The sequence below is a fragment of the Diorhabda sublineata genome, chromosome 11, assembly GCF_026230105.1.
Source record: "Diorhabda sublineata isolate icDioSubl1.1 chromosome 11, icDioSubl1.1, whole genome shotgun sequence".
NCBI classification, from domain to species: Eukaryota; Metazoa; Arthropoda; class Insecta; order Coleoptera; family Chrysomelidae; genus Diorhabda; species Diorhabda sublineata.
This window is the reverse complement of record NC_079484.1, coordinates 4,974,244-4,990,201: the sequence shown is the minus strand read 5'-3', so window position 1 is coordinate 4,990,201 and position 15,958 is coordinate 4,974,244. Positions and strand designations below refer to the sequence as shown.

Here is a 15,958-nt window from a genome sequence, read left to right as displayed (position 1 = left end):
TGCTCATTCCACCATAAATGAAAAGTAATATAAAGAACTTGTTGGCGCTGTCTTACAAGAACCGAATGATTCCGCTACTCAATTTCTCTTTCTTATTGTACATTTTCCGGCTTTCGAAAAGTAACGTGCATATTTCATTTATTGCAACCAGCAAACAACGAAATTATTCTTTGGATCAAAACGTCCAGCAACTGTCTAGACGTAAAAATGCCAATATAATATACTTAGAGAACGTCTTATGCATTCAAATTGTTTCTCGTTCCTTATCTCATTTTCCACTTTATATTCTTATGAGGATGAGTGGCGCAAAAAGACGTGAAATACGACTCTATCCATGATGATTTTTTGATTATATTTCAACACACGTTTTCATTATATTTATCATGTGATGATATAATAGGATGATTTTTCATAAAAGCCCCAAAGAAAATATGAAATAAGTTTATAAAGCTGCAATCATAGTAGATGTGTAGATTAGAATGATAATAATTCCTCATTACAAGATAAATTGAGAATTCCAGCACTCAATCTTATATATATATGTGATTAGCATATAGATACACGTGTAGATTCAATATTGGAATGTATTCTTATTCCCAATTGTACAAGTGTACAAGTACAAGTACCCACAGAAAAATCTCATTTATAATTTACAAACTATCTACTAATTTATATCCATCAACGGCTTCCAGGTTTGGAATACTAGCTGCTTCTTTAAAAGTAAACTTTAACACATTACTTCATGTAAGGTTCCCTTTTGAGTAAATTGAGAAACCAGATTTCTCAACAGCCTCATCGCGATATTGTCGGCAAACAGTTCGCTGATTTGCGACTGCGATATCTCATTGTTCACTGTCCATCGTTCCATCGTTGAATAACGTGTGAAGAGCATCATCGCAGTGAGGGTATCCGAACGACTTCATTTGTACAAGTAGCTCTGAAGTTGAACCTTGTGGAATACTACTTTGATTGAGCGTACTATCAACATTCTCCTCCTCATTTAGGTATGAGGTTACTTCACTAGCGAATGGTAAATGACCAATCGTGCCAGTTATCGCCAATTTACCGTTCATGTACTAAATAATAAATAATTTTTACCAGGATCAATGTGGGTGAATCAGCTCATTTGAAATAAGTGGGTTGTTATCGCCCAGGATAAAGATAATTTATAACAAAAAAGTTTAGATGAAGAATATACAAAGATAGAATTGTGAATGAGTTTTAAGAAAACAGAATACTCAACTTATATTAAGAAAAAGGAGAATACAAATAGATAAAAGTTGGGGATATTCTCAAGTTCTTGTGATTCTCAGACTATAAATACCAACTTCGCCCTATTGTCTTCCTATCTATCTTCCTCATTGATATTTTGCGATTGTGTTATGTCGTTTCTTCATGTGTTAATCTCTGCTTTTTTGAGGAATATTGCCCTTTTTTCTAAAGCGAGAAGTTTCACCAGAATAACTCCAGCAATCAGTATTATGGCTGGCTCCGAAACCTTCCATAAACATGTAGGATAGTATTTTTGATACTTCTGTATTCCTAGAGTTTCGACTCACATCTCCACACTATGAAAAAATATCGACTGGAGTGTATTTATCATCAGCAACCGCTGGTATACCGCAGTTGCATCAAGAGCCTTCGTTCACCTTTCTTAGTAAATTTATCTTTGTTATTTCAATAGCTCCGTCTACAAATTCAGAATTTTGTGTTCCATCTCGTATTTCTACTTTTCAGTTAATGTTATTTCTGCTTGTTAACAATGATCAACTCGCACAGTCTATTCTAACCTCTTTTATTTTTCCATTTGAATGTTCCCTGCGCTGTTTCAGTTGATTCAATTTCCTACTCATCAAGTTATCGTTGAACTTATCTAATCAACTTTCCAGTTCAGTTGAATTGTTATTATTGCCTATTCGCTTTACCTAGGTAAACTTTTCTTCAGTTTTCGATGTCTATTACTAAACTTTTCTGTTTTCTATTATTTTTGTTATAAACTATCTATTTCGCTCTGTATATAAAATTTTTACAACTATAAACATCCGTAAATTTCTCCCCTTTAATCAATTAGGTTACCAGATTGATAAGGATCTTTTATTGCTTTTTTGCTCGTATAATTTCCAATATTGTAATCGATGACTGGAGTTTCATTTACTCCAAACGATCGTTCTCAAAATTTACAAAAACTTAATCACTCTTAATGTTCTCATTAACACTAATAAATCTACTATGTTGTGTTGTGGAAACAAAACGTGAAAAAATCTATAAAATCTCCTCGTGATTATCACGCACGTCAGTTTTCACTTCTGAAAAAGAGAAACTTATTGTGTTTGTTAATTATGATGAATTTGATTCCCCTAATTTCTCCCGTTTCAAGAAAATTAAGTTGATGAATATAAATTGCATTCGGTGTTTAGTATAGATGCAGTGTTTATTAATTAAACCGGTTTTTGTTCGGAGCTGGCAGAGTACAACACAAATAAAGAATTTTCTCTTTTGACTTTTATTTACATGGGTATTTATTCCAATAAAACTTTGGTGTAGTAAAAACACTCAAATAAAATGGTACAGTTAATATCAAATTCTTCGATTTGTGAAATGATTTTTTTTCACAAATATTTAAACATCTAAAGATCCTGTAGCAAATTTACAGTGTGAAATGGCATTGTAAAGCTTTTTTCGAGTTTTTGTAATGAAAATAAAACCTTTAGACACTGAATCTACTTTATAGCTCGAAATTCGATTCAATGCGGAGTCGAATTTAATTGTTTTTTTTATCATTTGAAAGCGATTGATGTACACCGTTCAAACTACAAACACAACAGAAAACTGCCTTTAATGTTAGCCTAACTTGAAACAAAAATAATACAAAATTAAAGAAACACAACAAAACAACAGGCGGAACATTTCAGTAAAGGTCATTTCACAGCTTCCTCTGACAATACGTCCTTCTTCGCATCCGGCTCTTCCTTTGACGACGAGTTAGGCATTGCCATAGTTGAAAACCCGCTGGTTGACGCGGTCAACGGTCAAGAGGCTCACGCTGGCTACGACCACATCAGCGTGAGCGTCTTAAAGAACAAAGAACGAACGTCTACGCTCATGCGGAAATACCCGGAAGAAACCGAATACGATCAACCCTTAGACAACTTTATATATCATCAAAAATTACCAAGTATGTATCCCCTTTAATTTTACTAATATATAAAGGAGAGATTATAAAGTTTAAATAATTTAATTACAGAATCCCTCGGATGTTACATGTATAATAAGACAATATTTTATTTATTAGGGAACAATACAAGGGAGTTTTGAAAACTATTAACAAAATTAAATGTGAGGTGAAGTTAATCATGTCACTATTTCAATAAAAACTTGAGCTGGGTATGAAAGTATATGATTATTTGTTAATTCAAGATTTGTTATTTTGATTATAAAAATAAAAGTGTTTTATGCCATTTTTCGTATAGGAATACATCTTTCAAAATCTAAAATCCACTTATTCTAGAGATAATATAGATCTACAACAATCAAATCATGTACCAGTATCAAAAGCTCATCTCAATGACTTTCTCTTCATAGATTTTTTATTCTAAAAATTTATCTACTTCTCCAGATTTTCCGAAAATCTCATTAATTCGACCTTTATACTTTATACCTCTAATCTACTCAGACTTGCTTTAAATTTTGACTACATATAGAGCTAGAGGGAAGTTAAAATGCAACCTCTAAAATGAATTCTGTCTGTTTTCTAGTTACAAGACTTTAACTTGTGATGGTACGGCATTTCGAAACTATGTGATTCTGAATTTCTTCATCATCCTAAGTCTTGAGGGAAAAAATAAGAAGGTTTGGCATATTTTTATCGAGAATCAGATATTTTCTAGTTTTAAGTCTTTGAAGAATCCGCTATCTGTATATTCTGCAATTTCCTATGCCATCTAAAGACGTTTTGGCTAATTTTCTGGTTCCAATATTTTCATTAATTTCTGAAGGACCCAAACCCAAATCCTAAAAACCTAATTGATATTTTCTATGAGTAAAACATTCCTGTAGCTTCGATTTCATTGTATTGATACATAGAATTGACCACTATGGGGTATTTCGTACCAAATTCACTCTCTTACATTTTCCAAGGTACTCGCCAAGGTAAATTTTTTGGTGTCGGTCCAAATACTCCTGAAGCAGCTCCATTTGTAGTTTGCGAACTTTATTTTGATCTTTATATTGATCTTGAACTTTCCATTTAACATCGTGGATAAAGTCTTGAGTTTGTCCTTTTCTGATATTCGTATCTCAATATAATGAAATAAAAATTTTCTGTTATAAAAGAAAACTTCATAACCACAATCATCATACGTGTGTTGTATAAAATATCAATTTGAATAAAATCTAGATAAAACTAATTTGAGAAAACGTACATAAGAAATAAAAAAAGGTCTACCCATAGAAGATCAAATGAAATGTATCAACTATATCAACTATAACACTAATTTTAGTTCAGTATTCAGTCTATTTGCCTTTTTTAGACAATTACAATGGACAATACCACATAAAATATTTTTTTTCATGTAACAGTGACAAGACAAAGTCATTTTCATTAAAATAGTTGCATTGTTTCTCTAAAGGAAAACATTTTCGTGATCCCAAATCTCTAATTATTATTGCATATGTTAATTGATTAATAGTATTAATATTAAGTGGACTTTTTTTGTACTGGATGAAAGTTTGAAGTAGATTTTTGTAACCTCTTCTTAATATTATTTATTATTTCCTGTTTCTTCCACGTATTCTATTTTGATAATAAGTTTTCAAACCCTTATATTGAAAAACGGTCTGTAACATCCATAAATATTTTTAACCATACTCTCCTTTTTATTTTAGTATTGTAACTCTCATGTTTGTGTTTGTGGTACCCAATAACATTTTTTGCATGCAATTTGTAATTCCGTAGGATTCTCACATCTTTTTCTGACAAACTCAACGTTAGATATACAATTAAAAATGTATCATCAATCCGATTTCTTTATTTCAAACTTTCTTAAACATATTCTATAAAAAAAATTAATTCAAAGGTATTAAAAATGTTTTATTTATAGCAATATATAAATTAGTCTGCAACAAGTGTATACGGTAATAATAATAATAATTTAACAACAAAAATATTTATTTCTTCCATTGAAACAGATCTGAAATACGTGAAAATCTAGAAAAATCCACTACCAGGATTTGCAAATAAATTTACTGGTAGACACCCATATAAAAACAAACATTATCAGTTATCAATATTAAATGTAATTGTAATTTGCAATGGTAATGCAATTATTATTGAAATTTGATTCCAATTGATACTAATAATTGAGAATGACATTCACCTGTTCTTGTTTCCATTACGCACTTTTTAATTCACGGTGTTTTACATTATAATTTTCTATCCAATAGAAATACTAAATTTGTTTTACACAAAATTTGTACTAACTCAACAAACTATTCTAAAATAATCCCAAAAATGAAATACACACACAGTTGTTAACATATTTGATGCAATTTCATTTTTTCAAATAATTATATTTATTATGATGTCGAGAAGATGTATTTGTCTCCCCCCCTATGTTGAGTTTTAATTTCTAACGAGCTATTCACAACATGAAAAAACAATGAAAACAAGAAAGCTCGAAAGAAAGAATATATTCAGTTATACTTCAAGTAAAATCAACATTTATTGGGAGTCTCAGAAGATTCAAAAGAAAAAACCATGAAAATCGACATTTTGTATTATTTTCAAGTAAATAAGTCTAGAGTTGGAAGTTATTTCATTTAATAGAAATAACACAATAACTAAAAATTATTGTAGAAAATCCGGAAAATGAGTAAGAAACTAGTCATGAGTCAGTGTTAGAAAAAATTGGAAACATATGCTGCAAACTCGGAAAAAAATATCAATACATGCAATTTTGTAATGCGAACGGGTGAAGCATCGTTTTCCATATTAAGAGTATACAACAAAAAAAATAGAACGGAAAGTCAATCATAACAGAAAATCCAGGATATAACATTGTTTATAATGAAATTATTAGAAAAAATAATACCAGAAATGAACTAGAAATTATTTTCTGCTGAAAAATTGAAGCAAATTATTTGGCAATGGATCTAACGCCCCGCATAAAGTGGCCGATTTGATTTGTAGTTTGGTTATGAAGCAAACATTTCATGGCAATCAAATAGAACGTTGGACAAAATCGAATCAACATGAACTAAATTAGAATCCTAACAATGCTATTAGTTTGAGCATTTTAGTCCTAGAAGTACCTGACCTGACTTAGAGATGGCGGTAGTTACCTGTAGAATACTACAATATATAGATTATCTTCACAGACCTTCAATTGACAATCCTTTAAACATCTTCTTCATAACCCATGATTTTTTATCATAATCTATGGTATTTTTAGTTTTTATCTCCCGATTTTTCTCACCGGAACCACAATTCTTCTGTTGTGTTTCATTCCACTCAATTTTTTCGATTTTCTTTTATTTCAAAGCATTCCTCTTGTTCATCTTCTACACAATGACAATAACTTGTTTCTTTTAATAAGCCTGAAGAATCTGCATTTGAGTTATATCAATTTCAAACAGTTTTCTAAGAGTCGAATGAAACCAATTTGATATTTTCTCGTTTTATTGCAAAACAAGATGTATTTTTAAATCTTCGAGGACTATATACTGTGAAAGACGTGAAGGGATTTGATTATTTGGAAACGCGAAATTTTCACTCACGCGGAATTGGAACTTGATCTGTAGTTTAGTTTCTTTTGAATTCCTCACATTCAACGACACTCATACTGAAGCTCAATAAATATGTTGTATGCATCTACAATTACATCAAATGAATACCAGAAAATCAATTTTGCATCACTATCGCAATCGATTGAATACTTTCAGTAATTAATGAAATTATCAATTGTCTAATTTCCTGAAAAGTTTGTCACAAACAATGAAAATAGTTCCACTTTAATAGAAAATTAAGCTTCTGTAAAATAAATATACATAATTTTTTTTGCTGGATCATTTTCAATTGATTTGTTTTTCATACAAAAACTGAGCAGTCAGAAAAGGATGAATTTCAAATTTTAGAAATAGAAAAAGTAGGTTACAACCACTGAAGACAACATCACCATCACCATTTCGTGATTATAAATTGGTTTCAAAAGGGTATGGGGTATAATATATTTTTTTTTGTAATAAATTAATTTCGCAATTTTTGAAAAGTTGATGTCAAATATACAAATTAGAAAGTTTGTATATGTGAAGCTGTGGAATAAAAAAACAGAATACGTTATGTATAGACATCTTGTTTATTCTTCAAAATTGATAGATGAAGATGAAGTAAAGTACAAAATTGATGAACAAAACATCAATAGCTCATATTTAGAGGAAAAATAAATACCTCTCTTATTTTTACCGTTTTCTATTTGCTTTAGTTTTAGTTAAGTTAATAAACCTTTCCATTTGTAATTTTGATCAATGTCCACAATCTTATGCCTTTATCGATTATTTTGATTGACGTTAATCACATTTACAAAGTAGTCGAAGTTAGTAATTCCGTGAAAACTGAAATTTATTCAAACACAATTCAATATCACTTATCTTTCTACATGAAAACTAGATCTTTCAAAGTTTTCATAAACAACACAAAATAAACTTATTATGTGTTTTTCCTTGCATTCCCAGATTTCGATTTTGATCCAAAATCTGGTTTCAGGTGCAGATGATTTCAACGAAGTAGAAAAAATAGTATTCCAAAGTACATGTCATACGGCCTTAACAAGTTGTAATAATTATTACCATTGCCGAATGCTTCTCAATCCAATTTTACACCATTGCGACATCTCACGCTGCAACAGAAATTCATGCATGGAAGCTCTGCAGAAGTTCTATAGCAAACCAGATTTTCATTGGAATGTTGAAATAGCATTCTGTCTTTGCAAGTAAGTATAATGTATTTTTAAGCCTGTTTTATTCGAAAATTGTTAATAATAACTGAAAAGATCATACTTTTTAATAAAAAATAACATATCATAAAATTATTTTCAACCTGAAGCTCTTCTCGACAAAGCATTTTGGACATCTACTAACGCACGACAAACCAGTTAAAATAACCAAACAAGCTAACCATTTGTGCACCGGAGCTCTTCTGCAGCGTTGTTAAACAATAACTGAAATGGGATTTCAAAATGAGCGACGTATAACTCTAGATAAGTCAGTTTATATTGGAAGAATTCCCAACATTCACAGAACAACTAAGTAACACGATGAATACAGTTGTTGTGAGTCTCTGAACAGTTTAAGCTCAATGGATATTTGATGGGTCAAAGGCTATATCAAAATTTATTTTCATATCTATATAAATCACAAGCGCATACTTTGAAAAATAGTTGTCTTCTTCTTTAGGTCTTATTTTTACGCCTCCATAGACTTTAATTTCTTCTTCTTTGATTTCCTCCAAAAGTTTTGCGTTTGTTTTGTCTTATTTCCTCTATTTGACAGATCCACTGCCTTCTTGGTCTCCCTTTTCGCTTTTCCTTGGCTAATCTACCTTCATTTGTATTTCCTACATAAATATGTGAAAAATATCCAAATCAGTCTTAATAGAGTTTTAGAACAAGCAAAATTTTTCATAAAATTGTTATTACATTGCACACATCATTTCAAAATGAACTATTCGACTCTTTCATATCGTTTTTTTGAGTGAACCATCTGTCACATTATTCAAAGCTTATCTTCAAATGTTGTTCTTTCATTGTTTATTGTGTTTTCTAATACATTTTTTACTATTATTGTTACTACTTTCAATATATCGCCAAAAGCTTCAACGACTATCACACATAAGGCCACATTTTATTACAACATAGTTAATCTATTTAAATGATGAAGTTGCCGTAGAAAGCCATCAATATTATAAGCCAGACCAAATTTATCTATCGTGTTTGGATTAAGTTGAATTGATTAGTGCTAATCTGGACTAGACTGGACCCCTGAATGGTCTTTGATTTACCTACATCTAGTCGAACGTAACCTTACTAAAGTCTGGATTAATTAATCTTTACCTGAATCTACTAAATCTATTGCTAAAATAAGATTTGTAGCAGTACATAAATGTGTAAATGTATAAAATAACGTAACTTTTTACCAGTTTTTTTGCTGTTTTTCGGGTATAAATTCTTGGTTTACCACTTTTTGGCAGATTCACATTCGGCTATAGTATGGAAAATATTTAGGACATAACTGATATAAAAAATGTTTTTTTTTTAGTTTACAAAGCCATTTTAATGATGAAAAACTTGAAATATATACTGGGTGTACTAAATAAAAAGTTTATAGTTATTTTGCAATAAGGATACATCCTGTATGCTAATCAACTTTTGCAGATGATTTGTATTATTCAAAAATCGGGATAATTGATCGTTTAGGTTTTAAATAACCTCCACCTAAGTACCGATTCACTTATTACCTTTCTAGTGGCATCCTGTATAGAATAAAACACCTCAGATATTTTGCATAAATAATTATTTATACAACAAGTTAGTAAAGTAATACTTTCTCTTACGAGTAGGATGGTTTGACCAGCAATTCCTACGAGTGAAGGAAAGTTACTTTACTCATGAGTTTCATACAAAAATTTTTCTACGTACGTAGACTCAAAAAAAAATCGACAAAACTTTTATCAATTTTTATTTTGTAATAGTATTATTAAAAGTACAACTGTGAGCATTATTAATTCGAACTGAAGAAGAAATTACATTATTATTGGTACTTGAATTGGCAACATTTAACGAGTTCAAAGAAATTACGTCGTCTATAGTTGTATTAGTACTTAATGGATTGTTGCAATATTGCTTGAAGTCGAACTAGTTGTTTCCGTTAAAATTTTCACTGCCGAATCTATTTTGTTTGTTATTGATTCGTCTACGTAAACCCCGCAACTGTGTTGGATTTCCACCCACCTCGCTTCTTTAGTTGAATTATATCACCACCGGAATCCACTAATAGAGACGCCGAAGAGATGTCATGAGCGAGGGAATTTTTGAAAAAGTATTGATACCTATAACTTGGGTTTTGCATTTTCCATTTCTATACTGCAAAAAGAAATGATCTGCTTTGATATTTGTGGGTCGTTGGTTTTCATATTTTTTTAAATGTTTACCAAGTTTAATAAATTGTCAGATATTTCACTCATAACAGTAAATCGACTTTGAACATGAGTTTTTGTATCAATTTACTGTGATAATTAAAGCATTTCCGGTATTATTAATATCGTTACACTTACATTTTATATAATTCCTCCCTCCGCGGAGCTTCTGAGATATTAAAGCAACCTGAAAGATGTTACAAATAATATCTAAGCTTACACTAAAATTTTTTACTGTCAAACCTTATGCATGAGATAATGAACGTCTGGAGCTTACAACAGAAACTTATTAATTTCTTCACGGGCAAATGTTTTAGATTTCTTAGGTCTATATTCAACTGATTCATTTTTCAAATATGCAATGAGTTTCGAGGAGTATTTACTGATGTCTACGTCGTTATTTACCATTAGGGTGTCTTTCAGTTTTGAATTAAAGTCGATCAAAGTGTTGAAGACTTCCACATTTTGGATTTAGTTTCAAAATAAGTTAGTAACACTCTTTCTGTGGAGCTGTTTATACCTTTTTTATTACGCCACTCCATAAAAGAATTACGTTCCTTTAAATACTGTTTCCTGGATTTCTCAGGGAGAAGATTCGTAGTCGTTGTAATTGCCGATTCAATAACATCTTCTGGTGTGCAGTTTAAACTCTCCATCACTAATAATAATAATAATAATAATAATAATAATACACTCCTTTTAATTAGACACAAAGCGGATTTTCTCGAACTAATATCAAGAAATGAAAGTGTGACAATTCATCGAAGAATGAGAAATAAAGCGTTCACACCCCATTATTTAGATAAAACAATTTTATAATTGCGTTAAAAAATGACCCGTTGTGGCACTTTTTTTTAACACAAAAGCGTGAAAAAATGAACCGCTACGGTACTTTTTTTCACTTTTTTTACCGATTCAGAAAATACATTTTTTAAGAATGCAATGAATGAATGAAAAAAAAACGTGAATATTATAACGGACGTAGAAAAAAATGTATTTAATCGAATCCTTCTCGAAAAAAATTATTTTCAACACACTTATTTTTCTGTTGAACGCATAATTGTATAAGCACGTAGATTGAAAAAACATCTATTATATACACTAAAAAGTGTTTTATAGACAAGATTCAACGGTAACAGTGATTGATGGGCTGTCTTTTGTATGCCTATTATGTCCTAAACATAATGCTTCAATATTGAAATGATTAGAGGTTGGGGCGTGGTAATGCTGCCAGTGAAGTAGATAAATTATATAAATCGTACCTGATTTCAAAAGCTGAATTTATTTTTAAAAAGTTTCCACTCGTATTACTGAAATATACAAAATAACAAATTTCCATGGATCACATCGTCACTTGACTCCTACAATATTTTAATTAAAGTAAACAAGAAAAGTTTTATATTACTGAAATTGATGAAAATATATAAGTTGTTGATTTATAATATTTTTTCTCTGCTGATATTTTCTACATTCCACTCAGTCTCTGCCACTGATAAATATAATTTGCGTCCGTTGTGACCTACATTTCGTAAGTTTTATTGGAAATTGTTATTATTACGCTTCACTGCCTGTATATTCAAAATCAATATTATATCGAATCGAACAATATATCATTTTACGAGGTATATCCAAAATATAAGTTCCGTTTGTTCTTTAAAGTGCTTTTTTATTATGCCAGCCTTGATTAAAAATCCCGCCGCTTGTGAAATCAGTCCAATGTAAAATAATATAGGAGAATTGTCGCTGGCGTCACTCTGTTTTACCTATACTATTACGGCAGATGCTATTCCCTTGCTACCCAACGACAACCCACCTAGAGCAGTTTTCGCGAGACTTACTCGACAGGTTCGCCTAGCTGACACCCGGAACGTCAATTTATTTTCCTTTGAAGAAGTGCAATCCTGTGGAATCAACTACCAAGACACGTAATTCCCGGACATTACAACCTAAATAAATTCAAGATGAATATCCTCGGACATCTCCACACTGCAGGCAGCACTCGAATGTAATATGGTTTAATCTCTTGTGCTTGATTGTTACATTAAGTTTTCTAAAGACAGAAAACCAACTTTATCGGCAAATCTACGAGAAGGCGTTTAGGCACACTTCGTCGGCAACGAAGTGTGCCTAAAAATGCATTTTGTTAATTGATTAATCATCACAATCTATGGACACGTTCACTTTGAGATCACTGCTGCAAAATATAGAACAAGTTCTGAGGATTACTGCCAAAATTTTCTGGTTTTTCTCCATAAAAATGTCCGACTTCATAGTTCGAACATTTCGAATGTGACTAAACTAAACATCAGGAATTTGATTGGAACGTTTTTGATAATCTCCATACAACCTGGATCTTGCTATTAGCGACTATTATCTCTCCTAAAATCTTGTCTTGGTGGTCAAAAGTTGACACAATATTGACGAACAGAAAAAGCATATCAACACATGGATGAAGACACAGGCCGCAACTTTATATGGAGAAGACACACAAAAACTTGTGCCACTCTATAACAAGTATCTACAAAATTTCGGAAGCTATTTAGAAAATTAGTTCAACAGTTGTAGACTGTAGATTTGTGTATAATAAATATTTTTTGTTTATCTGTACTTGTTATTTATGTAATCAAATGTTTACATGTATCAATACAAGCGAAGCTGTACTACCAGGTCATTATTTCCTGAAAATATCACTTATTTTTCTTGTTTAATTAACTGAGTGCAGTAACTCATATTTCTAATGTAATATACAGGTTATGAAAAACATTCATTCAAAATAAGGAACGTACAATGGAATAAAAATAATCTCGCCATTAGCATTCCTTGTATGTGGCTGTTAGATTTTGAAAAACTCTACGACATATAACACCTATCCATTGGACGAAAGTTCTCACATATCCCCATTTAAAAAAAAACCATAAATATGAAAGGCATGAATTATCTCTTCTGCGAAAGATGGATTTCCTTGGAAACCTGTTTTAAACAACGAGTAAACTCTCGTTGGCACTATGACAAGATATACGCTTGTTCTGTTCTTCCAATTTTTGCACTAAGAAATGTTTCACGTCCAACTTCAATATTCGAAACAAACTTATTCGAAGTATCGCTGAAGCATCTGAACTTTTGCTTGAAGATAACCAACGCCCTAACCACCCTTTTTGTTTTTTATTGATAGTCGTGCAAATTGCTTCGAAGATTTTAACCCTTGATTGAATTAAATTTACCCTCGGACACAAATTATTATTGTCTAAATGGTAATATACATAAGAAGGGCGTTCTCCCAAGAAATACGCTAGATCAATATAATAAATTATGGTTCACCCTATATAAGTAATCGTATATATGTAAAGCATGTTGTTAAATTAAATTGAACGTGAAAAAGAGATTTTCCTTTTTTCCAGGAAAACTGACAACAAACAAGATGCTTGTTTGATTGCACAAGAGAAACTTCATCCGGTGTGTGCACAAAGAACTGAAGAGTCTCCTCAACCATCTTGTCTTCATTTAGCAGAAGTTTGCAAAGAAAATAAAGAATGTAGGTAAGTGATTATATGAACTAAACAACTCTAAAGAACTAAACCACATCCATTAATGTTTCATTATCTATTTACTTCAAAACAAAGACATGTCACACTATTCAATTCAATCATTTCTCAAAAACAATATTTTTTTAAGCCAATTGAACTGGACTATGGGTCTTAGTAACGTTTTTGGTTCACATTTTTTCTCTAGTTTTAGTTTTGCCAAAAATTCTATCGAAACGACAGTTGATATCGATTTCAATATAATTTAAAGCATCTACTCGATATCTAATTAAATTTTTATTCTTACATTTTAGTGAAAGGTAAACTCTCAACATTTCACTTTGAAAATACTTGAGATATTGAAGGGAAGGCATAATCTTTGAGAAAACAGAACAAATACAAAGACTTTGAGATTATGCTTTGCGCTCAAACTAAAACAATTTTGTATTAGAGAGTTTTAGAAAGTTGCTGAAAAATAAGCAGTAGCGTACCAAAATTGATAATTTCCATTAGAATTTCATATAAACTTAAACTTTTTTTAGGGCCGCTCACGGATAATCATTATAATTGAAATTGTGTGAAACACACAAGTTTAAGTTCGAAACCGATTAGGTATATTGAAAACAACTGAAGATATAATTACAATGAACAATATCACATTTTTTGATAATACTGGAATATCTTCCGGTACTCTCATTTCACATAAATTTCTGTCGTTTCATTGTTAATCCAATTTCTTCGATTATTTTTGTTTTATTGAAAAAAAATTAATGTTTCACTATCTAGAGGCAAGTCTACCCAATTACTTAGACACTGAGAACTTCCATAGACGATGAAGTATGCGAAATCGACATTCCATTGGTGTTTAGGTGCAACATTTACTTTTAATACTCGATGTATTATTGTCACCTTGACGTTGGCAAAGAGCTGATCCCCGTTTTGAACCAGTTTAAACAATTTGATTTCTTTTGAGGTCATGACCTAAGTATAATAGTTTTCGATATCCAACTATTACCAAACATTCGCGAACTGCATTTGCTCTGTCATTTCCTTGTATAATCAACTATGGTGGTGCTAAATATCACCAAGTGCAACTGACTTCACTTGCGTTCACGTTTTTAGCAATTGATTAAAAAATTATGCCCAATATCCTTGGCGCTGACTTTCCTTGGAAAACTGACAACTTTTGGTTGAAATTTCTGGGCTGTTCAGAACGGAATTGTTTTAGAAAGAAAAACTGATCTTCAGTTCGTATCTGGGTCTTGTTTAGGGCACAACGATATATCCAGAAAATACTAGAATAACATGTAATGTCCTACGCCGATTTTAAAGGTAACAAATTTAACGTCAACGACGCATACTACCACATACGATCGGATCTGTTCTGCTTTACCTGTTATGGAGTGACTAACAGTCCTTATTTTATTACCTTAACCATTTAAGGTCCAACAGAATAGTTATTGCTGAAGGGCAGTTACTAGGAACTCCTTGAAGAGAAGTGAACAAGAACAGAACCTCCAACAAAGGCTCGTAGTAGAAATAACCCAGTAAATTTGCAATTTGATGAGTTTTAAACAACTCTATGGTTGATTTTATAACATCTAAGTAGATAATGAAATCGTACATCAATCCCGAATGAATATTTATAATGTTTAAAATGTTTTGCGTTTCAAAAATGGATAGAGACAGTACCGCATTCTTACAAAATCCCTATCGACGCTATTCTTAGTGAGGATAGTAAGAATTCAACTTCAACACAAAAGTTAAGTCGACAAAGTAATCGAATACTCTAAATCTCACGAATATCTAGAGATTAGTTCACAATCTTCGACAACAAACCAACTTTGAATGAAGTGAGGTGTTAAAATCGAAAGTGTCTGTTTATCTTTTCGGTATAAATAAGGTAAATTGCTTTGTTAACTTTGTCGGTTTTCGTTGTTGATTGAATCTTTTTGTAAAACATTCTATAGAACTTAAATCGGTTTGATTTGTACATTAAAGCCGGTTTTAAATTAAAAAAAAAACTTTAGTTATAAACGTGAAAACAAACTTTGGCTTGGATAAATAGCGCAATTGAATTTGTGAATCTAGTTTAACAATATTCTTCACTCCACAATCTTTCCTATTGTCCTGATTCAATAGGTTTGTTCCAAATGCTAATATGAACCGCTCATTAAACAGTTATTGGAAATGTTTAAATGACATTTTTGCGCACTTATATACGGTTCTTGTATCAGCCAAAAGGACCCTT

The 15,958-nt window shown here is 31.3% G+C and overlaps 1 protein-coding gene and 1 long non-coding RNA gene across 2 annotated transcripts in view; one reads left to right on the top strand and one right to left on the bottom strand.

The window, feature by feature from the left end:
- LOC130450215 (uncharacterized) overlaps positions 1-15,958 on the top strand; it is a 323,885-nt gene that overhangs the window by 273,665 nt on the left and 34,262 nt on the right. Inside the window, exons 7-8 of the mRNA XM_056788487.1 lie at positions 7,781-7,985; positions 13,585-13,722. Of these exons, the coding sequence (XP_056644465.1) occupies positions 7,781-7,985; positions 13,585-13,722 (343 nt within the window). The remainder of the gene's footprint in view (positions 1-7,780; positions 7,986-13,584; positions 13,723-15,958) is intronic.
- LOC130450216 (uncharacterized) lies at positions 9,714-11,522 on the bottom strand. Its single transcript, XR_008910558.1, has 4 exons — positions 11,449-11,522; positions 10,430-10,844; positions 10,325-10,373; positions 9,714-10,133 (listed from the first exon to the last, which is right to left on the bottom strand). It is a non-coding gene; the product is annotated as an uncharacterized LOC130450216 (long non-coding RNA).